General features: G+C 39.8%; 1 protein-coding gene across 3 annotated transcripts in view; it reads left to right on the forward strand.

The window, feature by feature from the left end:
* The first annotated feature begins 446 nt into the window (after positions 1-446).
* GLDC (glycine decarboxylase) overlaps positions 447-26,203 on the forward strand; it is a 44,380-nt gene continuing 18,623 nt past the window's right edge. For 2 of the 3 annotated variants that reach the window (XM_030466869.1, XM_030466871.1), the window contains exons 1-11: positions 447-726; positions 820-898; positions 8,968-9,103; positions 18,647-18,811; positions 20,287-20,364; positions 21,103-21,250; positions 21,514-21,710; positions 22,694-22,790; positions 23,796-23,901; positions 24,966-25,105; positions 25,886-25,966. In XM_030466869.1, coding sequence (XP_030322729.1) covers positions 502-726; positions 820-898; positions 8,968-9,103; positions 18,647-18,811; positions 20,287-20,364; positions 21,103-21,250; positions 21,514-21,710; positions 22,694-22,790; positions 23,796-23,901; positions 24,966-25,105; positions 25,886-25,966 — 1,452 coding nt within the window. In that variant the 5' untranslated portion in view covers positions 447-501. Of the gene's footprint in view, positions 727-817; positions 899-8,967; positions 9,104-18,646; positions 18,812-20,286; positions 20,365-21,102; positions 21,251-21,513; positions 21,711-22,693; positions 22,791-23,795; positions 23,902-24,965; positions 25,106-25,885; positions 25,967-26,203 lie in introns of those variants that run through there. The other variant, XM_030466872.1, reaches the window with a different exon arrangement.

Raw genomic sequence — 26,203 nt, forward strand, 5'->3', positions numbered from 1 at the left:
CAGGAAAAAGTAGGTCCCAGTTAACCTCTCTGCTCCCCAAGACTTAACATCACCAGTAAAGTCAAAGCAGTAATAGAGCTGGCATTCCCCTCCGCGGAACCAGCTACAGGAAAGAGGAACACGTATTGTTCCTCCAAAAGCTAGTAACTTGGAAGCAAGTCCACGCTCCGCTGCAGAAACACAGAAACCTTTTCTCGACCCATCCCAGCAGGGCTTTTGTGGAGGAAAATTCCCTTCCCTTAGGAACCAGGGTGCTCTCCCCGCCCGGCCTCCGGGACGCCCCGCCGCAGGGATGCTCGGCCGCGGGGCCCGGCGGAGAGGGGTCAGGGCCGAGGGGGGCGGCCGTGGGGGGGCGGGCAGGTGGGGGCGAGGCGGGGCCAGGGCGGCACCGCCCCCGGGCCCCATTGGCGCCGGCGGTGGGGGGCAGCTCCGCACCGCCCCCCGCTCTCAAAGGGGGCTGCCGGGGGGGGGGGGGGCGGCTGCGGGAGCGGCGGTGGAGCCATGCAGAGCTGCGGGCGCTGGTGGGGGCTGCTGGCGGCCCGCGGGGGTCCGCGGCACCTGCGGGCGGCGGCAGCGACGTTGGGGGGCGGCCCAAGGCGGTGGGTCGGCGGCGAGGCGGCACGGTGCATCGAGCAGCTCCTGCCGAGGCACGATGACTTCTCCCGGCGGCACATCGGACCCCGGGACGGGGACAAGCGGGAGATGCTGCGAACCGTCGGGGTTCAGGTAGGAGGCCGTGCGGGGCGGAGGGAGGCGGTGCGGGCGGTCACCTCCCGGTGCGGGCCATGCTAACCACGGCGTGCGGTGGCCTCTTTACAGAGCGTCGAGGAACTGATGGATAAAACCATCCCAGCCAGCATCCGTCTTCGGAGGCCGCTGAGGATGGATGACCACGTATGTAAGTGCTCCCATGGCCCCGGGTGCTGTCGGACCCCCCCACTGCTTTCACCGGCGCAGCCCTTTCTGCCCGCTAGCGGCGGCCCCGGGAGGGGGACTTGGGGGGTTGTCCCCCTCTCAGTGCTCCCTCCCCCGGGTATCCCTGATGAGACGTCTCACGAACAGATCACCCGTCTTAAGTGCAGGATAAGGCTTAAGTAAGCGTAGCAATACCGTCACCGACACTAATCTTAATAGACGCTCTCGGTAGAGCAGTTCGGGTGCTGCATTTCTGGCTCTTCTGGCAGATCAGGGTCGCCTGAAAATCTCTTGTTGAACTCAAATGCTACGGTGCTTCTACTTTGTCACACGAAGTCTGATACAGAGGGAGACGCATGGCAAAAATCGTCCCCTTAGTATAAAGCTTCAAATGGGCCGCTCTTGGCTCTTAGGTTTCTGCAGTATTTCTTTGTGTCCCGTCTCCTCTCTTTCCTCCTCCCCCCCCCTTCCCAGTGAAAACCTTCACGGTAGACTAATGGCTGGCACTGTATCTCTGTGGTTGAGGGAGATGTGTAACCTGCAGGAAAACATCTGAGGCAGAAATTGTAGCTCTACAGTAGTTCAGCAAAATGCTGTAGAAGACATTACGTTTGTTTATGAGGTTTTAAGATATTAACACTTTTCAGAAGTTAAAAACCGCAGTGCAAAACTTAAACGTCTGCGATCTTGATAGATCCGTGTGAACATCATGCTGGAAATCCCGTGAGTAAAAGGAACACTTTGAAATGCACAGAGCTAAACGGTTCCACGGAAACTAACAAAGCTCGGTGGCTATTCAAATAGTGGGGCCAATTACATCAGTATTAATTTGATGTTTGAGTCAAGACCCTTTGTCTGATTAGTAGAAAATTTGATCCCTCTCGCTGGGTTTTTTTTTTTTTATTATTTTATTTATTTCTTTTTTCATTGCTTACCCGTGTTCTGTAATTTGAGTGTAAACTTCAGGCCCGCAGCTCCGTTGAGGTTCCCGGCCAGTTCAATCTGGTTACTCTGGGATGACATCACACGTGAAAGGCAGCGCCACAATGAACAAACAGCCAGGAAAACCAGAGCCCGAAAAGACAGATCCTAGCTAGGAGGGATACAGTATTGACTGGAAGCTGATACTTCTAAAGTAGTTCTGTAGTACCAGCAGTATTTCATTTTTTTTCATTATTAAAATGGAGAGCGGGAGCAGAGAAGTTGATTTAATGCCCATCTTATGTCTGTATCAGTGCTGAAAGTATTGCTTGGCATGTTTTCCTACAATTAATGTATTTCAGTCAAGGGGCTCTCTGGCTGATAAGTGAAAAGAGAAAATAACTTCTTAGATAATTGTATTTTTAGATTTGTGAGAGAGGTAAAATATAAATTGTCACTAATAACTACTTCTTAAAAACCTTCTGCGTTTTTTATTTGATTTAGCATATGATACTTTAATCAAGTTTTACATTACTAAAACACAGAAAAATGATACAGGACAGTTGAACATCAGTTTTCAATAATGTACAATTATTTTAAACCAGTGAGATCACAGTGAGTTTAAATCTTGATGCAGGTTTAAGTGCTTATATAGCAGTTTCAAAGGGAATGCCTCCTAGGTTGCTGCGCACTGGTTGTTCTGTTGTATGCAGGTCCTCACTGTGCAGCAGGACCTCGTTAGCTAACACTGTATTTAGTTCACTGGCATTTTGCTCCACTTGCTATGCTGCTCTTGTTCCCTTAGAGTAAACTTTGAAAGAATGTGACTGCGATGCATTCTCACATTGCTCAGCATGCAACAGTGAGTTTTCAAAAGAGATGCTTGCATGAGGTACAGAAAACTTTTTTTCTGCACACTGCTGCTATTTCTTCTGCAAGCAATGTGATAAACTAACTGTATTTTGTAATTTCATGTGTAGATTTTCATCACTGGTTTTCCTTTGCATTTGTAACAGAAAACTCAGAAAGTTGAAAGCTTCACCTTAAAAGTTGTGCAACTTCACATTGAGCATCTTGTACCTAGGACACAGTAGTCTGAGCAAAGCTGCCTTCCTTATCAATACAGCATTAGTGAGAACAGTAGAGGATTTCTTATGTGAGTATGGCATATTATTTCTCTGTCATCTCTCTTGTGTTAAAGGGAAATAGCAAAACTGGGGAAGTACCATGAGACTTGTATTCTGTTTGAACATGTTCTTTTCATTTGTGTTAAGGCAGTTTTGCTCCCACTATCACCTAAACTCATACATGCAATGAGAAAGCACAGCTAGGCAATTCAAAATGTATTGTTAAATGTCAGCATGTATAAAATTTCAGATGTCAGTAAGTACTGGTTTAAAGACAAACTTCCACTTTTCAGTATAACTTGAGAAACATGATCACAATGACTTCATGGGTTAGTGCACAGCTTAACAAATCAAGTGTGCTCAAAGTACTCATTTGTGATAGGAAAGGCATTGAAGCTGCACTGAAGTCTCATTCAAGTTCATGCTTACAGATAGAATTAGATATGCAGTCCAAGAAAACTATGTACACCCCATAAATAGTATGTTTGTGGGAGTATCATATGTCTCTGCTATTATATTTGTGAGATTTTTTGGCTTCTATAGCTTTAAGCCTTGTGTGTACATTAGATGTGTATGCTTATCTTCAAATTTGGATTAGGTGTGGCAGTAGGAAGGATTAAGCTTCATTACCTCCCTGAAGGACCTAATATACCAAGAGAGAGAGAAAGACCCAACCTTAACTGGACATTTGTTTAGCTTAAGTATGAGTGGAAGAGCCATTCTGGTAAATGCTAAACTTTGCTGGTACAAGTGCATCTGTGCTAGATGCTTTTTCAGTATTTTTGTTGCTGTGTTGGTAGATCTCTTCTTGTACAGTCATGGTCAGTGATGAAGTTAAGAAGGAATATAGCTTGTAGCAAGAGGTTTCTGAAATTAGTTTCTTCCCTTGAGATGTAGTGTGATGTATCTTTTCTGACAGAAAAAAAAAAAAGCCATTTTAAAAGTGCACACTGCCATGAAAACCTACTGACAGTGCTGTAAAAACCACAGGAATATGCCACTGAAAGCCAGAAGGGGTGAAACAGCAAAATGTCTCTGATTTCCCATAGCAGTAATTTGGAGTCCTGAAGCTCAGCTGGTTGGGGAAGCTTGGAAGGGGACTTTTTTTACAGTCACCTTTTTCTCTAACATTGATTTGGCATATAACTTCAGTCAGTATTTACAAGACTAGACATCTATTTGATACTTAATTGTGGTGATCTGGTTTTACAGAGCTTTTTCCCGCACTGTCACAGTAAGTAAACTTTAACAATCAACTTTTCTTTATGTACTGAAGATGCTTGAGCAAGTATGTAGTGTTTGACCCATTTGAAGTAGAAGAACAGATAATCTAATACAAGAGTAATCCTCTTTCTTTTATCCCTGCAAATGTAGTGCAGGGATTGGTCTTAGTTATCCCTGGAAGGCTCCTTATTGTATGCCCATGTTTATTTAATGGGCAGGCTTTGTACATATGTTGTATATTTATGCATTTTTATTCAGGATTTGAATTTTAAAAAGAGACTACAAACTCTGCCATGATTTTTCTTTCAAAATATTCTCAGTTATATTCACAAATTTTAGAGTCTGTAAACAATAGCTTGAAAGATGTGTGTAAAATACTGATCGGGTCATTTTTTAAAAGCAGCATTGCTCAGAGGCAGTGGTATTATAACCAAGATTACTTGTATCTGCAAATGTAACTGCTTTTCTTGCAGTTAAGTCCACTTTGATTTTGTTTTTAAAATGCTCATTAAAAATTAATTTTGGGGGAGCTTATAAACCACTCCCAGTATCAGTCATTTTTAAAGCTGATTTAGGCATTGCAGACTCACTGCTGCTGAAGTCCATATGCCTTGGACACCTATAACAGGGGTCATTTTCATCCTCCAGACTCTTGCCACAAGGAGTGGAGCTACACTTTCCTCCTTATGGGACTTTCAGGCTGCTGTTTCTCTTTCCAAAGGCAGCAGGCCTTGGGGGTAGGATGGGGTAAGGCAGGCATATTGCTGGCTCTTGGCCCCTCCAGTGATTTCTGCTCCTCACAGCATCCTTGGGTTGCTTTGCTACCTGGGCATGTGGCTGGAGTGAAGGGAGGAGAAGGAGGTGGCAGGGCAATAGATGGTGCTTACCTCCTGGGAAGTTGCTGGTTGGACTCAGAACCTGGAACAGTTATTTTTCTCGTGCTGTCTCCAGCATTATTATCTGACAGTGCTTGGAATTGTTTTTCTTCAATGTAATCTGTGGTTTTCTTTGGTTTGGGGTTTTGGGTTTTTGGTTTGGTTTTCTTTGGTTTGGTTTGGTTTGGGGGTTTGTTGTTTTTTTGTTTTTTTTAACAGGGTAATTGCTAAATGCAGAGAAATAAATTAATCTGCTTTTTCTTACAACTGCTGTTCTGAAGATTTTGCTTCTTTGATCTCAGAAGCCTGATTATTTTATTTTATTTAAGCCTGACATGTTATGAACAAAATAATATCGGCCAAATAGTCTCCTTCTGTCTTGATTCATCTTTTTTAATTTTGGGGGCACTAAATTATTTTGCAGATGTTTCACAAGTTCAAGGCAAATCAGCTGTGTTAACCACTGAAACAGTAGCAGAAATAACAGTACTGTCAATTAATGATCTGTTAATTTACTTTCTTTTACTATTTTTGTGATACATTTTGCCTTTCCTACCTGTGGGTATAGAAGTCATGAAGAGTCTCCCTAGAACTACCACTGAGAACCTCAGTATCTCCATAGTTCTAAGACAGGAGTTCTGCAAGATTATTGAACTTTATTCTGGTTACTGTCTTTGATTACATTAATGGGTTGGTGAGGGGAATAAATATCAACTGCAGTGACTTAGCTGGCATTTGTAGGTTTTGCTGAACACAGGTTCTTAAAGAATGTATAGTTATACCCAATAAAATTAATTCAAGATAAAGGCATATCATCAACCATCTTGTCTTAGAAAGCTGGAAACAAAGAGCTGAGGGTCATGGCCAGTTTCAACAGTTTCTTAACAGCTGTAAGTTTTTTTAGCTGGTTTTATTTTCCCAGTTTGGATTTTGCTTCTTTTTTGTACCTGTTGCTGGGGAGACTCAAACAACAAAAAAAGTAATCAATAGCCAATACAGTGTCTTGAAAGCTGTGTTTTTTCAACCATACGTATTGAAATTTGCCAAAATCACAGGCTTGGTATGCTGTAGCTCTAAACAAGTAAGTATTTGCAAGAATACACTGTTTTCCACTACATGTGCTGTAAGGTCAGGTTGGTGGGGACCTGGGCAGGTCTCCAGTGCCTGCAGAGAACAGAGCCAGTTCTGGGCTTTGACTGGGCTGCTCAAGGCAGGGCATGAAACCTTCAAGGATTGAGACCTACCTGCATCACTGGGTTGTCCTCAGAGAGAAAAGGTTTCTCTTCACCTCCAGTCTGAGCTCTCATGTTTTAGCTTGTGCAGCTGCCTCTTGCTCTCCTGCCACACGCTGCTGCAAAGAGCCGGCTGTGCCTCCTCCATTCTTCCTGTTGGTGCTGGGGATGGTGTTAAAGAGTGGTTGCATTCCCTTGCCTTTGGCCCCTAGTGTATGTGTTGGTTTCCCCAACTCTTGCCTTTGTTTGCCTTGAATTCAGAATCACATCAGTGTGAAACAAATACTGAATTAATGAAAATTAGTCATCATAAAACTTCGTGGACTTAATGTTTGGTCTAAGGTAAGCCAGGCTGTACAGACAGATCAGGAGCTTGGGAATGCAGTTCCATATGGGCTGTCTTCCTAAAGACATGCTGTGATGAACTACTTGAAGGCAGTGTAAGGCCATAGGGGAAGGAGTGTGCATCCCAAGTGTCTTTCAAGAGACATGTCAAAGATGGGAGATGTGTATTTGAACTGCACTGCTGCTGTTGACAAAGGAGTGAGGTGAGACCAGGCAGGAGTGGAGGGAAGTGCACCCGGCAGCATTCCACCACTCATTAATACTGATAGGGCAGTTCTTTTCACAGGCAGCTCATAAATGATTAAAAATATATTCAGTGCTGGAATCTATCAATGCAGTTCATGTTAATGGGATGTGGTTCTCTGCTGAGTTGCTGTCTAGCCTGTTTACAGTTTCAGTAGGCTTTTTGTTTCATGCTTTGAATAACTTTGGGAACTGGTTTATTTCGGAGAGTTCTAGCACAAGTCTTCATGTGGCAGCCCTTAGCTGTGTTTTCTGAGAAGCTACTCTTACAGACAAGAAACATCCAGTCAGACAAACAAAGGAAGTGCTGTCTGGCTCAGCACAGTATTTGTGGTATGTGCTAACTGCAGAAATCACACTCTTAATTCATTTTTGTGTGTGACATAGGGCTAGCGAGCAAGTTAAATCATAGCCAGCTTCTGTCTTCAAATGTGTTTAGAGTTAAACAAGCCAATTCATAACTATTTTCAAAAAAAGCATTGATGTTTGAGTTCTGCAAGAGTACAGCCCTCCCTCTCAAATTGCACTCAGACTATTTCAGCAAACTTTTGGTTTGCAAGGGGGAGAGGAAGATGTCTTCAGTGTTAACTCACTTAAAATGGACAAGTGCATCTCTCTGGAATAAACTTTGTGGGAGGAGTATTGGAGAGTGGAGCTGCTCACTGACCTTCAGAAGTTTTGCCCTGGACATTGCTGCTTCAAATATAACAAACACATGACTCCTCTGAGTCTCAAGATAAAAAGGCAGTTTACTGAAAGCAAGAAATTAATCTTTAGATCTGAGTAAAAGGCAGAGAAGAAGTGAATTTGGAAGTGGTAACTCTGAGCAGTGAAAAAATAACTTTGTGGAAGGTATAATGTGACTGTGAACAAATTAACAGAAAATCAGAGGGTTTTGTGGTTTTTTAAAATCTTTATACATGGAATGAAAGATCAGCACATCAAGTAAAAGGAGGAAAGTTGACTTTTGAAATCAGCAGAAGCTCTAATATCCTTGTTTATTGTTGAAAAAGAAATTAATTCAAAACCTAAAGAATTATTTGCCACAAGATTCCAGAGCATTAACTGTTTTGACTTGATCTCTCTTTCTGGAGTAGCATGTCAAGAGAAAATGGCCTTTGAGACATCCAGCTGTTCTGCTTTGGTGATTTGTGGCTTTAAACTTTGAAGTCTGCTTTTCAAATTGCAGTGCAGAGTGAACAGAATTGCCTCAGTACAGCAGTTGCTGAGGTCAGGGGGTGGGATTAAAAAAAAAAATAAATTAAAAATCTGCTTCCCTCACCTGGGTGGGGTGGTGATCAGTTCTCCACTTCCACCCAGGTTTGCTGTGTTGGGCAGCCTTTACTCTTAGAATTGCCATCTTTCTGCATCCTCAGGTACCAAAAAACTTCATAAATCTTTCCCTTTGGCAGATGTTAGTTAGATGTTAGGTATTCACTGACTAGTAGGAACAGGTTGACCGCATGTGATTTATTTGGTTTTTTGCACAGCCTTCATGACACTGAGAAGTATGTAGAAGCAAGACCAAAGGCTAAACTAGAGCAGGAGGAAGAAGGGTGTGAAAAAGTTTTCTGTCTGAACACTTCAAAGAATGCTGTTATAATCTCTGGTGTAAAATAGACTGGCAGACTCATTTAAAAATTAATCTCAAATGGAATTTCTTAAGTTAGAAATAGTGCTCTCACACTTTTTTTTTTTTTTTTTTTTTTTAGCATAGTAAAATGAGTTATAGTAAGGAAGGTATGAAAAAAATGGGTTCTTTAGAACTAAGAAGGGCTCCATAAGCTATTTACCTACAGCCATTTCACTATTGTTTCCAATTGGTTGAAAACCTGTTATTATTCAGTTGTTATTTCAAATTTTTTGCATTCTGCAGAATTTTGGCAGAATTTAAACTTTCCCAGAAAGTATTTTTACCAGCATGTTTCATCTTTACTGTTCTTTGTTTGAGCTTTCTGCTTCTGCATATACTTGCCTCACTAATATTGCATTATTTTTTTCTTACAGAAGTACAAGGCATTTCAATTAGAAACTGCTAGTGTTATATGTGACTGTAGTTTTCTGACATAATTTCTTTTCAATTAGGTGAAAATGAAATCCTTGAAACTCTATACAATATTGCAAGCAAGAACAAGATTTGGAGGTCTTACATAGGCATGGGTTATTACAACTGCTCAGTGCCTCAGCCCATTGCACGCAATTTGCTGGAGAATGCAGGATGGTAATGTACCACATTTTCTTTGTAAATATATGTATATAAATATATATTTGTAGTTTACCTTACACGTAAGCATAGGCAAATAGACCTCAGACCTATTTTTTTTTTTACTAGTTCTTTTGTGTGTTCTGTATCAGTGTGTAAGTGTAGAAGCAGTGTTGTTCATGCTGAAGCTAGAGAGGAAAAAAAAACACTTTTCACTTTAACATACAGTTTTTCTGTAAAGTATTTCATTCATTTTTTGACTTCTGATCACAGTGCTTATTTATTATACTAGAAGAAGAAGATTTGCTTGCTTTAAGGAAGCACAGAGACTTAAACTCCTAAACTAAAGTAATTATTTCCTAACCTGCCTAAGTTTAGATGTGCTCCTCCTTCACTGGTACATGCAGTTTCTAGTGGAGATAGTTAAATGTTATGCATATACTCTAATGAACTACTTTGCATATACTCTGATTATGGTTGTATAATGAGGGATCCTTGAAAAAATAAAAGGGTTTTCTCATGGTATTTCTTTCTTAATATTTTAAAACTGGAGGCTTTCGTGAGTTTGTGTATCCATAAAAAACATTCTTGTCTGAACAAATAATGAACTGGTGCCTGAAAGCAGGTCATCAGCGGTACTTGATAATTCATTTAAGAAGGGGCTGAGAATTTTGTACTTTGTACTTACCCAGCTGATGTTTCAGTTTTTTAGAATAAGCAAAAGAATAGTCTGTCTGACAGACTTCAGTGGGAATGTTATTGGTTAGGGTTGTTTTTCTTTTACTTAAACGTAAAAAGGCAAATATTCCCATGCACTGATTTGTATCTCATGAATAGCATTAATCTAAATAATGGGGGTTTGACTCTTGATGGACTTTACCTGATGAAGGCCTGATCATAAGGCATGATCATACATACTCATTTAAAATTGACATTTCTCTAAAGAACTGCAACTCAGAAATGATGCAAGAGGAAAAATAATCTACTGTGGAGTCTGATTTTCCAACAATCTGAATGCAAATTGTGTCCTGCATTGTCTCATTTGGTTTAGAAGTTCCCATATCTCCAGTCATCCTTTTTGGTACTGTATTAAAATAATAACTGCCATCTTTATTACTGGAGTAATTAGGTAATTATAGAATAATTTTTATCTTAGTAAAAGCAGTATTTAAAGTTTTTATATGTATTTAAAAGCTCCACTCAACCAAAGAGTCAAATTAGTCAGTGTAAAAAGCCTTTAGCTACTGTAAGCCTTTAGCTACAGCTTCAGCTGTAAAAAGCTACTTAGAGACTACTTTTTGTCCTTGAGTTGCCATAAACAGGTCTGTGTATCTGTGGACCTTCCAGCCTGTGTATTTTTATTGTCTGCTCTATTTGCACCTCAAAGTTTCTAACTGGTGAAAAAGTTGCACCGTTTGCACATAAGGGTTCTGTGCAGTAGATCTTTACAAAGTTTTACTTGGCCTTATCCCCACCTACTTTTTGCAACGTATGCAATCTAAATATTTCCATTCAGTGTTAATGAAGCAACTTGGAGAGTCTATCCAGAGATCTCTTCTTGGAACGTCCAGTGAAGTCAAACTAGATGGCTAAAAGTTAAATTTTTTAGATGGCTAGAGGGAAGGACATGATGCTTGCTAGGAAGGTTTAGGTGTGTGTGTGTATGTGTGCAAAAGCAGCTATACAGGTGTTACGGAAGCTGTTCAAGAAATGAAACCTCTCCTCAGATATTCTGTGTAACGCTTGCCGTGCTAACAGACTTCATGTTGCAGCTCCAAGGGAAATGCTGCAGGTGCTCACTGGTTTTCATCAGTTCTGCCTCTCTCACATTACTCATACTTTCTCATTGCTTGGTTATTTGTTAGAGCAAGGCTTGAAATGGAATTCAGTGTAAGTTTATAAAAGATTATTTTTAGAAGACTGTGAACATGAAAGTGAAGTACTTCACAGTATTTAGGACACTTGCTAGGAGGGTAGGAGGGGTAGATCTAAGGAGGAAACTGTGTAGAACTAAATGTATTTTTTGCCAAATGAGACTACTGACACACTGTATTCTTTAGAAGATTACCACCAAAGTCTTCCCAAATCTCAGATTTCTGTTAAGAGAATACTCAACACTGTTGGAGTTCCAGAAGTTTTTGATGGTTTTTGGTAAGGCCTCTCTTCACAATGAAAGTTGAATAGTTTGATTACTATGAGATAAAACTCTTTGACTTTTTAAAACTGTGCCCTTCTCAGTGCCTGGGAAGTCAGCATTCAGGAATTTCTTGCATTAGGAGCTTTAGAAAAGCATAGATGTCCTTTTCTTTGAAGTCTGAATCACATTTTATCTACCTCTGTATTTGTGAAAGGAGCTATTTCAGCAAACTGGGGGTAGATGTTTTTCAGATAATATTTTATACAAAGAACATTTTGATTGGAAGTTAGAGAACTAGCAGAGAAATTTCTCTTGTGGACTTCAAATGCTGCAGTTAAAATTCCAGTCTCCTACGAAGGATCTGACTTAATCACAGGATGTAGAGGATAGGGATCCTTTAGTTTAAATCCTTGATTTTCTTTTGCTCTTGGTTACTGTCTGATAATACTTCCTTGTTCCTAGCAATCTGTGACTAACAATTCCAGATGGGAGTCTTAGAAGTATTTTTCATACACTAGTTAGTTGATATTAGCAAAAATACTAGCTTGTTTTTTCCAAACAATTAAATAGCAGGGTAATGGATAACTTCCTTTATCTTGAGAACATCTCAGCTATAAAGTAAAGGCAGAAAGGGTTTATTTTGAGGCATACTACCTATGACTTTCAGTACAGACCCCTCAAATGTAGGAATCCATGGGATTTTTCTCCTGGTATGGATGTACAGTCCTTATTCTGCTCCTCTCCATATAAACACATTAATGAAATTTTTTCACACCCAGTGTGCTCAGCTCTTTCCCTTGTGTAGCACACCAAATTAACTCTGTGCCCTGCCATTAGCGTAAATAAATAACTGAAGATCTGAAGACTATTTGGTTTCAAGAATCAGCTTTATATGTAGGTGTTTTATCATATATGTCAAAAAACTGGAGTGTTTATTTTAAGGTCCTACATGGATTAAGAATCAAGGCCTTTCAAGTCACACTAATGCCATACAATGGAGCATGATGCAGAGGTCTCCAAAGTACAGTTCAGATATTAAATGTGTAAGAATAAAATACCTATACCAAGAACACCTACCATCTTCACATGAGTGGTGTAACATTAAATGTAGTAACTAGTAGCACTGAGCATTTATGCATTGCATTCTGAAAACTACTGCATACTGTGCAAAAAAATCTGATATAAATTATACACAGCTGTTTTCTGCATAAATCTTCACAAGCAACTAAAAGCCATGCCAAATTGGCAGTAAGTTCAATGTTCATGCTTTGGTTGGAATCTGGCACATCTCCATGCCCTATCATAAAACTATCTAGCTTTCTCAAACTTGTGGATAAGATACTGTTTTAGGAACACCCTTCTAACTGCTCTTCAGAGTTTTATAAAGTGCCAAGTAATGTATCTGCAACTCTAGATCCACTATGACATTTGGGAATTGTACAGGCTGGATAGAATTTTGCAGTTGGTGGCTCCCAGTTGTACAGCTTTACTCTAGTATCTCTGCACTGCAATATTTAAATTGAATACAGCTGGTGTATTTTGGTTTGTTTTGTCCAATCCATAGAAGCTAGATAATTGGAAAAAAAAAGTATTTGTGACTGTATGTGAATTTCATTTTTCCATTTTTGTCAGATAAATTCATATATTTTTTTTTTTCCTGTGGCTGATGTATGGTGGTGTCAAATTTTACTGGTGGCCCATCCATACTACAAGTCAATTCCATCATATTGTCAGATCTCAGGAAGAATATTATGTATATCTGAAATTCGAGATTGATTTTAGCTCATGCCATCACATGACATCAGTCTTGCAAATTACTGCTTACTGCACTTACTACTGAACTCCAGAAGGTCAGACACTGCTCAAGAAGGATGCCACAAACTTCTCATGGAACCTTTCCTTTGTGTCATGACCTCTCTGCCTTACTTAGACTGGGAGCTTTTGTCAGCAGAAACACTTTTGGTCAGAAGAGATGCTGACTGGAGATAGTATTTTCCTCCAGTTAGACTGGATTATAGAATCATAGAATAGTAATCAGAGGGCCAAGTTAGCTGGGGAATCTCCTACTAATATCCCTCACCTGGGCCCCATGAAGGCAGCAGCTCCCTGTGGGATGGGTCCGGTTGATATATAGGGCCCTCAGTTCCCCTCAGAAGGGAGTCACCAGCTACAACTACCCTTCTTTTTTTTCTTTGTAGCTGTAGTTGTAACCCATCTGGTAGGCAGGGGGTGAACAGGAGACCTTCCCGACAGATCTTCCTCTTGTCTGTCCTCTGCCTGATTCTCTGAGTCCAGGGCCTCATATCTGTTCTCTAAGGGCACCTGGGGGGATGGTGGGGATTGGGAGGGGATTCTTTTGCCTCTCCGATGAGGGACCTGTTTCCATTCCATTCTCTACCGTCCACCTGGTTTGCTCCAACTGCCTGATGGCAGGAGGGGCAGGGCTTCACCGTCTCCTTCTGGACTTCTTTTAGGTTAGAAAGGCTGTGACTCCACCAGTCAATTTCCCTTTCACTGTCCCTAATACTTCTTAGTCTCTCTACCTCCTCCTTGAGCTCTGCCACCAGGCACAGCAAGTCATTCACCTGCTCGCATTGCACACAGACCCCACTCACACTGTCCTCTGGTGCTAACACCAGGCTCGAACACTCTGCGCAGCCAGAGGCCTGAACAGCTACGACCATCTTGGTGTCCCTCTTAAGGGGTTCCGTCACACCCTTTGTCTTAATAGCAACAGCTTTTGCTTTTTTGGAAACCATTGCTCCTTCAAGAGAGCTGGGAGGTGGCTGTGCCCCTCTTGCTTGCCCTGCCTGCGTGAACTGCCTTGCTAACTGCTGTGCCACGTTCCTGTTTGCCTGCTCCTCTTTGCCCCTGTTTGCATGTAGTTGGGTTGCTTGCCACAAAGGTATTTCTTCCTTTTAATTTTAAAGTCATTGGTACTGGACTGGAATGATGTGCATAACTTCCACTTCAACAAATCTAAGCAGAAGAGGCAAGTGTTTTGAATGGGAGACAGTTTAGTGTGCTTTTCAGGAATGTGATACATGTAAAATTTTACCATAGAAATCACTTTTAAAGAGCTTCCTTGTAACGTAATGTAGACTCAAGAACAAGTCAGAGTCCAGACAAAAGCCAACTCTTCATTCAAGAAATTGCAGAGAAGTAGAATTAATATATTTAAAGCTTCAGAAGTAGAGGTAGTGCCACCAATCTTCAAAAAGGAAACCAGCCAAACAAGAGGCCCAACAAAAACCAAACCAAAAAGAGAAGTGTTTAAAGAGATTTTTTTAAATGTTATAAAAGGGGTCTTTTCCTGTACAAATTTTAAACTTTATTCACTGTAATTTGCAGTAGTACTAGAATTCAGAATTCCTTAGTTGAATTTTTTCCACCTTTTCCAAAATTGGTTGGTTTAACTTCCAGTTTTTCTACCATTCAAAAGCATAAAATTGAAATCTTAAAGTCCCCTTCTGATTTGCAGTGTACTATTTTATTTGATAGTGCACTAACCCAGCTGTGTAGGGTAGTATTGACGTTCAAGAGAACGGTCAAATTAGCAGGTATGTAGTGGCAGTTTAGAGAATAGATTTATTTATTTATTTTACTACAATGGAAAACCACCTTCATTTTAAAAAAATCATTTGAGCATGAGCTGTATGTGGAAATTCTTGAGGTTTTTTTAATAGGTTTTTGGGTAACTGATTTGAGTGGTCTGCTTTGAAGCATCCATTACAAAGTCTATCTACATTACATATGATAAAATCTTTAAAAAAGGGGCTCTCATCAAATAAGGAGTTATGAACATGACTCACCTCTTAAGAAAGATGCTTTGTCTTTGAAAACAGAAAAGATAATTTTATTGCACATTAACAGTTACAACTTTATTATTCTTTAGCAAAATACCTTTCTCATTTTGCATCAGTCCCTAATTATTAATGTTTTATTGTACAATATAACCAGTATGAAATGAACAATAAAGCCAGTACACTTACCTTTAATTAAAGCCTTAACTTCTGTTAACTGATTTTTCTGACAAGTACTAACCAATGGCTCTTGATTTTAGTTTTCTTCTCTTGCACTATGTATTTCCCTAATGCATTTCAATTAGTCATTTAATTCAGGTTAGTATTTTTATAGCTCCTTCTGAATATTATAATGCAAAAAAACGACCCCACTTTTAGCTGAAATAAAATGAGGAAGTAAGATTGTTAACTTTAAGTACAGAGGAATTTCTTATATTAAGCTTGGAAATGTCAGCCTCACCTCCATCCCTGGAAAGGTGGTGAAACAACTCATTCTTGGTGCTGTCTCCAGGTACATAAAGGACAAGAGGCTTATCAGGATCAATCAGTGTGGTTTTACTGAGGTAAAGTCATGTCTGACCAACCTGATAGGCTTCTATGAGGATGTAACCAGGTGGATGGATGATGGCAGAGCAGCAGACAGAGGTTATCTTGATTTCAGGAAGGTATTTGACACTGTCTCCCTCAGCATTCTTGGAGCTAAACTGAAGAAGTGTGGCCTGGATGATTGGGCAGTGAGGTGGATTGGGAGCTGGTTGAAGGACAGAAGCCAGAGGGTTGTAGTCAATGGGATGGAGTCTAGTTGGAAGTCTGTTTCTAGTGGAGTCCCTCAGGGGTCAGTACTGGGACCAGTGCTGTTCAATAGATATATTGATGATCTGGACGAGGGAGTAGAGTGTACTATCAGCAAGTTTGCTGATGACACAAAACTGGGAGGAGTGGCTGACAGCCCAGAAGGCTGTGCTGCCATTCAGAGGGACCTGGACAGGCTGGAGAGTTGGGCAGGGAGAAATTTAATATATTAGAATAAGGGCAAGTGTAAAGTCTTACATCTGGGAAAGAACAACCCCAGCTACCAGTACAGGTTGGGGACTGGGCTGTCAGAGAGCAGTGTAGAGGAAGGGGACCTGGGGGTGCTGGTGGATGGAAGGGTGACCATGAGCCAGCAGTGTGCCCTGGTGGCCAAGAAGACCAATGGCATCCTGGGGTGCATTAGAAGGGGGGTGGTTAGTTGGTTGAGAGGGGTTCTGCTCCCCCTCTACTCTGCCCTGGTGAGGCCACATCTGGAATACTGTGTCCAGTTCTGGGCCCTCAGTTCTAGAGGGACAGAGAACTGCTTGAGACAGTCCAGTGCAGAGCAACCAAGATGATTAATGGAGTGGAACATCTGCCTTATGAGGAAAGGCTGAGGGATCTGGGTCTCTAGCTTGAATAAGAGGAGAATGAGGGGTGACTTCATTATTATTTATAAATATGTAAAGGGCTACTGCCAGGAGGACAGAACCAGGCTCTTCTCAGTGATGTCCAATGACAGGACAAAGGGCAACAGAACCATAAGAGGTTCCACATAAATAAAAAGAAGTATTGTGAGGGAGTCAGAGCACTTGAATGGGCTGCCCAGGAAGGTTGTGGAGTCTCCTCCTCTGGACACATTCAAAGTCCACCTGGACACGTTCCTGTGTAACCTGCTATAGGTGACCCTGTTCTGGCAGGGGGGTTGGACCAGATGATCTTGGGCCTACAGGAAAGCTGGGATAGGGCTTTTTACACAGGTGTATAGTGAGAGGACAAGGGGAAATGGTTTCAGACTAGAAGAGGGGAGATTTAGGCTGGACAGGAGGAAAAAAATCTTTTCTGTGAGGTTGGTGAGATGCTGGAATGGCTTGCCTGAACAAGTTGTGGCTGCCCCATCCCTGGGAGTGTTCAAGGCCAGACTGGATATGGCCTTGAGCAGTCTGGTCTAGTGATAGGTGCCCCTGTCTATGAAGGGGGTTGGAACTTGTTGATCTCTGTGGTACCTTCCAGCCCTAGCCATTTTATGGTTCTATGATCTCTCAAGTACCTTTACAATCCCTAATTTTCCATGATTCTGTGAAATGCATTGTTCATGCAAAGAAGTTGGGAATAATTATTTCTGTTGGCAGGGGGACAAGTCAGAAAACAAATCTTTATACTCCTATACTGAAATTTTATCTGACATTGAAAACTGGATTCAGAAGCAGTGGAGAAAAAAAATTAAATTATTACTGAGATGAGCAATGCAGCATAGGACATGGTCTCACTTGTGAAATGTATAGTTAAGTGTATTATGACATGTAGCTTAATGTTAGACATGGCTAAGAAGCAGGAAAAACCTTCTATATGTGGGAAAATCATTAATATTTATCTAATTTGATAAATAGCTCTTTCTTTCTATCACTGAACTGAACTGAACCAAACTGAACTGAACTCCACATGTGTGGAGTTTGTGCACACATGTCTATTTAAATAGAGAGTAAATACATGAACATCACATATCACATTTTGAGTTCACTTACTGAGTACTTCCTTTCCAACTCCTCCATTCTTTTTCACAGCTTTCTCTCTGACTTCCTCTGCTGCATTATTATTTTATTGCTTCTCTCATCTTGCCATATTCCACAGGTTCTGCATCTTGTTCTTCAAAAGTCTTTGTTGCTCACCTACTATGGATTTTATTTGACTTGCTCTGTGCTTCCAAAATCTTCAGGATCTCTTTAAAGATTGTAATTACACCCATAAGTATTTTTTTAAAGTTTAGGGCTTATTATCACCCTTTCAGGAAACAAACTGAATTTTTTTCCATTGTGAGGAAACAGGGGCCATGAGTGTTCTCATTTATCACTTGTTTCTGGCTGCTACTCTGAATTCAAATTGGCATAAAACTTGTCCTGAAACACCATGGAATCCAGTACCCAGATTTCCAATAGTGAGAGGAGACTCTCATCTCTGTTCTTGCACTTTATTCCTGACCCATGCTGCTTTGTTTTTCTGGACTGTTGTAATAGAATGTTTCCCTTGGATTTCTGCCTTTTCTAAGGAATTGCTTATCTTGCCTCTACTGTTTATTTTTTTTTTTTTAACAAGCAAGACTCAGATCAGTCTCACTTCCCTCCACTACTACATATGGAAATTTTCGTTTCACTAGAAGTTTCATATTCCTGAGCTTGACCCTGAAAAATGCTGAGTTTCTCTCATCCCATGAGGCTGAAAAAGACTTGGCAAGTGAAGGGCTTCAGAAACAGTGTTAAAAAATAATGGCAATACCTAGATATGGTTGAACTAAGCATTCTCATGTGAATATTGTGACCTGAGTCAGTTCTACCACTCTCAGTGCCCCCTTTCCCTTGATGCACTCACACCTCTGATGTAAGTAATTTCTCTTTTCAGAGTGGCAAAACAGAATAATAGAAATGTCAGAGTCCATCCCAGAAAAAGAGATATTTTCAAGCAATACAAATAACTGTTTTCTCAACAAATCTTTTTGTTAGGGAATTACACTTCACAACTTATTTTTCCTGTGGCATAGATCAGTTACATATTGGCATAATTCTGTTACACACTTCTGTTTCTAGATCCAAACTCAGAATTCTTTTATTACAGGGTTACCCAGTATACTCCTTACCAACCTGAGGTGTCCCAGGGCAGGCTGGAGAGCCTGCTGAACTACCAGACTATGGTGTGTGATATCACAGGGATGGATGTGGCTAATGCATCTTTACTGGATGAGGGAACAGCTGCTGCAGAAGCCATGCAACTATGTCACAGGTACTACATTTACATGTATGGTTAATTCACAGCAGGAAGGAATTCTGGAGTTTGAAAGGTACCTCTGGTGCACAGTCATGGATGAGTGGGTTGTAGTTGAGTGTGGCCTTTCACCGAGCAGAAGTCTAAACAACTGTAACCCACATCACTAAGCCCCCAGAAAAGTTCCAAGAGTTGATGTAAATGTGTAACTGAAACATGTAAAGTATTAGAAACTTAAGGGTTGGGACCAGAGAAAAATCCAGAGCAAAGAAGATTACCCTTGGTGGAGGACTGTCAGGTTAGATAATATTTAAGAAGTCTGGACCCAAGTCTGTGGGCCCTGATGTGATGCACCTGTCAGTGCTGAGGGAGCTGCCTAATGTTATTGCAAGGTTGCTCTTAGTTACCTTCAAAAAAACTTGGCAATTGAGAGAGCTACCTCAGCACTGGAGGAAGCAGTCTTCAGGAAGGGCAGGAATGAGGATGCAGGGAACTGCTATCTGTTTGGCCTCACCTCAATAGCTCAATGATGATGGAACAAATACTAGTCCTGGAAACGACCTCCAGTGATATGAAGGGCAGGAAGCTTATCAGGAGTCACCAGCCTGGATTCATACAGGATTCACACAGGGGAAGTCATGCTTGACCAACCTGATAACTTTTTACAATTAAATGACTGGCTTGGTGAGTGAGAAGAGTGGTTGTTGTCTGCCTAGACAGTGTCCCTGAACTTCTCACAGAGAAGCTGAGTAAGTATGGGCAGGATGAGATGAGAGTGAGGTCAGCTGAAAAACGGGTGTATTGCTTTTTCTAGTAGTGGTTAAAAGGAGCTTTAAAAATTGATGATTACATTAGTCCCGAGTTGCTAAAAGTGGAACTGTTAAAGGTATGTCCATTACTTTTAGGGATCTGTATTGTAGGGGTATTTGAAAGGGATCTGCAAATCAAATGACATCTGAAAGATGATTAAAGGTAGGACTGTATACCAGGAAAGAGATTACACAGCAGAGACCGCGTGTTAACTTGTGAGTTTGAAGCATCAGTCTGACATAGTCAGGTTTACCAAAGAAAACCAAGCAGTTGTTTTAGTCTTCATTTTAATAGTTGGATGATTCTTCTTTTTTTTTTTTTTTTTTAATCGAGGGCAACACTGAAAATCTGTAGTAAAGACTGCAGTTATATTCCTTTAAAAGAGCGTGTGTGTGTGTAGGCATTTCTGCAGCTTCCTAAATTGGATCCTTCTGTTTTGTATTGTGTTTTAATTCTTGTCATGTATGAATCTCATTTGAGTGCCTAAAATGAGCTTTATTACTTTAAATGGACCAGAACCTTCATTCAGTTATTCATTTGATTTGGTTAAGATAACCAAAATTTACAACTGCATTTTAACTTAGGAAAACTCACATGCAGAAAAACAGATTAATATTATTTCAATGGAAAATAATACATTCTTGATATGTAACACTGAATTTTTTTCTATTTCTTTCTACCAGGCACAACAAAAGAAGAAAGTTCTATGTAGATGCCCGATGTCACCCTCAAACCATAGCAGTGGTCCAAACTAGAGCCAAGTAATGTTTCTCTCCATTTTCCACCATATCTTTTCATTTGCATTGATTTTTTTGATCGCAGATTTTTTTACCTGTGCTTCTTTACTATATACCTGTAATTTTTGGAATGTAGGATTATGCTTTTTTTGCCAAATAAAAGCAGAAATCGGTTAACATTTGGTGTTGCTTCTACTTTGCCATTAAAATACAACTGAAAAATAATTAAAGATGTTTAAAAAGAGACTAAACATCTGATAGAAAGAAAACATTTCATTTTCTCCTGAAGTTGTTTACACAAATATATACATTTGGTTATTGAATTCAGTCTGCTCAACTTTTTAAACTTGGAAAGCAGTTACCATAGTTAACAAAACCTCTCTTCTAAAGAGAGCTAAATCCATTTTAGATTTACAATTTAAAGTAACCATCTTCTAAAAATATGACTTGGTTATCAAAGAAACATTCTAAAGCAGCAAAATATTGATATCAGGTAACTCGTGGTCTGCTTTGCTCCATGTTTCTGATGCTGATGTCAAATGCAACTGTTCTTCAGTACTATGTATCGGGACATGAAATTCAGTCAGCCTATGGTGCTGAAAGGTTCATCTCTCTGCATGTTAAAAAAAGTCTCTGAATTAAAAAAAAAATATAAAAAAGAAACAAAGTCATATCTAATGCCATGAGCATGTTATATTAAGTATCAGTCCAAGTCAGGAAGTGGCTTGAATGTGTTGTCTTCTGCATGTTTTTATTTTCCAGTTATACAGGTGTTATTATTGAGCTTCAGTTACCTCATAAGATGGATTTCAGTGGGAAGGATGTTAGTGGAGTATTATTTCAGTATCCGGACACTGAAGGGAAGGTGGAGGATTTCTCTGAACTTGTTGAAAGAGCTCATCAGAATGGGGTAAGATAAATTTTATTGACCTTGCGGATTTCAGTCTGGTCCATGAAACAGCCATCATCATAGAAATTAAGTGTTACATGGGATGCAATCTGAAGTATTACTCTCCAGCTCCATGCAGTTCCTAAGCATTACAGCCATTGCACCTCAGCTCTGTGCCAAGAGTATGGACCGGTTTGAAGCTGGATCTTGTTCAGCATTTGCTCCCATGCAAACACTGTTTCTTCAGAAAAGAGGGTGACTGCTCTGTACACTTCTGTTCTCAGGCTCTTGCTTGCTGTGCTTCTGATCTTCTGGCCCTCTGTATTCTGAAGCCTCCTGGAGAGTTTGGGGCAGATGTTGTCCTGGGGAACTCCCAGAGGTTTGGTGTGCCACTCTGTTATGGGGGACCCCATGCAGCATTCTTTGCTGTCAAGGAAAGTCTTGTGAGAATGATGCCAGGCAGAATGGTGGGTGTTACGAGGTAAGAGTGCTGTCTTCAGGGGGAAAAAAAATTAAACACATTATGGTCGTCCTACGCAGCCTTTGTGAATAACAGCTGACCCTGTTGAGGTACCACGCTCCTTTTTTCTTGAAAACTGGGAGAATAATTTCATCAACATTTTGAATGTGGATGAAATGTCTAACCAGGAATATTAGAACTACTGCTAATTATATTTTTGAAGACTATGTATTTTTGGCATAGAAATTCGTGAGATTCCTGTCAGCCCTTTTCTCCAGTCTGTCACGGTCCCTCTGGAAGGACTGATGATAACCTAAACTGTATAGTCAAAGCCCCAAACAAATGCTAGAATAAAAATTTATTCAATATCATAAGACTTGTACACAAGTACTAGAGTCAGGTTGTCTATTCAAATCCCCACGTTTGCACGTAGACATATATATATAAGTATATATATGTTGTTCATTTATTTTGGTGACTCACTGGAAGGTTTTCATAGATTGGCTCATACCCCTCCACTTCTAACATGTTAGGAACCCTACAAAATGCCCTTTTAAAGAATGGGTTCATCCAAGCCCCTTCAGTGCTCACGTACAACCTTGTGTGACAGGTTTTTTTTAAGAAAAAGACCTCAACATGCTCTTAGTTGATTTTGTTAGAAAAGGTGCTGCCTTCTCAGTGTTTGTTCAAATTAAGTTCTGGGTTCAGTTAAAAAAGTTGCAATAATTTGTAGGATTTTTAAGGCAAATAAATTTTGGTGTTGTATGCTTAGAAGACTTACTGTGTGCTTTACCTGACTGGACTTGTTTGCCAGAAACAGAGTTCTAGAGACTTTAGTCTCAATTTCTGTTTGATGTCACTGCTGACTTCATGCTCTGGTCTCTCAAGCACCTGTCTATCTCCGAGGATATATAACTGGTTTCGGGTTAGCACGCAGAGAGCCCAAAATCTTAAATTACTGTAATTTTAAAGTAAAATAAGCAACATTTTTGCTTGTCACTTAGAGATGCAAATGGAAAGGAAGTGTATCGACTTGCTTTGCAAACACGAGAGCAGCATATCAGGAGGGATAAAGCTACCAGCAACATCTGCACAGCACAGGTAATTTGTCATGCTTTATTGTCAGCAGTGGAAAGGCACAGCTGAAACCATGAGATCATAGTTCTAACCTTGCAGTAATTTGGGTCAGCTCTACTTCTGAGAGTTTTTGCTAGAAAAATTAATGCCATTGAAATATTCTGGTGTTTATGTTTGAGTCCTTTAAAAAATGGAACCCTGCTTGAGAAGAGGTGTTTGCTTTAATATAGGCTTAAGCCCTGAATTCCTGGAGTGTCATGAGTCTATCTGTCTCAAAGGGTGGATGCTGCTGAGTAGTGCTGTGTTTGTTACAGATGAAACAGATCTCTCAATAAAATGGAAAGAAATTCTAGTGGTCTGAAATTGCCTGCTCAAGGCAAAAAGATACAAATAGCCTTTTTTAGATTCTGAAACTACTTATTCAAATTGTAACAACTTATATTTTTGTCTATGTCATTTGATGCAAAATGATTACATTGCCAAAGAGCTATCTTTACAGGAAAATACCTTGATTGAGTAAGTAATGAACCAAAATTGTTACCTTGAGCATGCCTCCACTGTTAGACATGTTCCTAATTTTTTTTCTCCTGTCAATACTCTGGTAATGCTATTAGTGTTGTGTTGGATTGTGTAGAGGGTATGTTAGTATTAAAACAAGATTTATTATTTAGTACACATGAGATACTCCATAAATGTTTTGTACCAGTCCTAAACAATGAGTTTACTATGAGACTAGGCTTATTTGAAGGTCTTCAGATATCTTTGTTGCAGTAGTTGAATTTAAGTTCATGTTAATTTCTGACACAGTTAAATTTCAAAGAATTAATAATCAGTGCTTACAGTTTCATAAAAGTATTTTGTCTTCCCAAACTTTTATTTTGTAGGCAACATGGAATCAAGTATAAAATCAGCTGGGGTTATGTGGTTGTTCTTGGGTGCTAAAGAAACTGTCCACTAAACTAACTGAAGTAATCTTTGATGATGATGATGATGATAAAAATAGTAATGTAAACTGTATTTGGATCTTAGGCTCTTCTGGCTAACATGGCAGCCATGTTTGGTGTATACCATGGGGCTGATGGATTAAGACATATTGCAAGACGAGTACACAATGCTACCCTAATCTTGGCTGAAGGTGAGTGTTTAATGTTTGCAGAAACTGTTCGTAATCCTTACACCTTCTTAAATAATAGATCTTCTTAAATAAAGTTGAAGGATTTTTTTGCCAACTTATGTGTTTTCTCCCAACTCCAGAGAGAACATTTTAATACAAAATTCATAGCTAGTGTTTTTGTGTTCTTCTGAAAATGACATTCAAGAATTAGATATCTGTGTGGTACAACCTTACAAGCATTACTTGTTTCCTTGGGAAACTGACAAAAGTGTAAATAGCAAGTCTTTAGATGAGAAGGCTCAGATGCTGGTTTCCAGCTGCAAGCTCTGTTCTGAAATTATTGGGCTTTTACTCGTTTGCACACAGAACTCTGAACAGAATATTAATAATGTAGCAAAAATAAGTAATAAATGAGATTAAATAAATAGGAACATTTCATTTAAGTTGAGATGGAGAATCATACCTGCTATGAACACTGGAATTCCAGCTTCCATGGTGACTGAAAGCACAGAATCTGTAGTAAAAAATAATGATTGCAGCTGGACTATGTGGTCTGGTAGGTTTGGTTTTTTTCACTGACATGACTACCATTGCTGTCAGAAGGAGCTATGCAGAACTGGAGCATGGGGAATTGAGGTATGATTGCTACAATTATCTGTACTTCATTTGAAAGTTCAGCTGAAATTAACTTTTGGTGCTATGAAAAGTAATAAGGTTCTTAAATTTTGTTATGGTGAGCTCCATGATGGCTAATATCCATCTATATAATATTTTTTTTCTTTCCAGTATTGTGGCTTTGTCCTTAGTGCATTCATATTCTGCTACTGTATGTTAAAATGTGATGTATCAAAAGGATCTTCCCTAGACTCAGTCTGTATTGTTAAATTAGGTCTGAATCTGATTTAGATAAATTTCATGTGCAGCGACATTGAACTAAGAAGCTGGTGATTTTGCTGCTTTGTACACAAGAGGAGTATTTTGCTTTAATATGTAAAAGCATTAACTTCGAGGCTGATCGCAGTAAAGTACTGTGTAAGCACACACTACAGTATGTATCTAATAGAATTAACTTACTGTTTTTATAGGTCTCAGGAGAGCTGGTCATAGACTACATCATGATCTGTTCTTTGATACCTTGACCGTCACGTGTGGATGCTCAGTCAAAGAGGTTTTGGACAGGGCAGCTCTTAGAAAGATAAATTTTCGGATTTATAGTGATGGCAAGGTAAGCAACTCCTTAAACCTTTCAGAAATTTTGTAGTATGACTTTTTCTGCACTAAGTTTCTTTGTCATCCATTTGTCATTTCTTTGTCTGTGTTAAACAGAACAAAATTGTTCAGGATTTCTTGTCATTTGGTCAGGTACATCAGTCAATTATCAATATAAAGAATGAAATCGTCAGGTGGTATACCAAATTTCCAGAAACAATTTTACTAAAAGGATTATCTGATTCTTTCATGTTACATATGCCATTAAAGGCTGGAGCGGAGACACCCTAAAACGTATGATGAAATGCAAGGTGGCTTCCAGAATTCCAGAATTCAGGTCCTGTGACAGTGTTTAAAGACAGATTGAAGTCTAAATCACATTTTGGTAGGCACTAGGGACTTTTGGCAAAATCTGTTTTGTTCTGTAAAATGGAATGGGGACAGGGGGATGGTCTAGCAAAATGGACAATTTTCCTATTAAATGGAAAACACTTAGGAACATTATAAGTGAGGTCACCTGAAGCTTGTGAGTAATCTGGCTTGGATGGTTTAACAGGGGAAAGGTAGGAACTGGAAATTTTTATGTCAATAAAATAAATTTATGTATCTATTACACAAAATTACTTTTAGGTACTGTTGGATAGGTTGATTTTTTTTTTTTTTCTTTTTCTTTTTCTTTTTTTTTTTTACCTCCAGTAAAAGTACTCTTCTGGAATATTTTTTTCTTGACTAGGGCAAATATACCATGCTTCTGGAATCAAGAGCTTTGATTAACTACTATTGCTTTTGTCTATAGCTTGGAGTATCACTTGATGAAACTGTAAATGAGAAAGACCTAGATGACATACTATGGATTTTTGGTTGTGAGTCTTCAGCTGTAAGTAGACTATAGATCATGTGAATTAAATTATCAGAATGTTTCAGAAGATTAATGAAAAGCAAAACTGCTCTTGGGGCAGTTGGGTTTTCATAAGAGATCATTTGTTAAGTACTGTGAGATTTTCAGATTCTCTCTCAGAGAAAAAGATGATAACAGATAAAAATTATTTATGTAAACAAGTAATGCCATTTTTGGACGGTTTCAACAGTCCTGTCTGTTAGCTTGGAGACCTCG

Source organism: Calypte anna, chromosome Z (assembly GCF_003957555.1).
Source record: "Calypte anna isolate BGI_N300 chromosome Z, bCalAnn1_v1.p, whole genome shotgun sequence".
Lineage (NCBI taxonomy): Eukaryota > Metazoa > Chordata > Aves > Apodiformes > Trochilidae > Calypte > Calypte anna.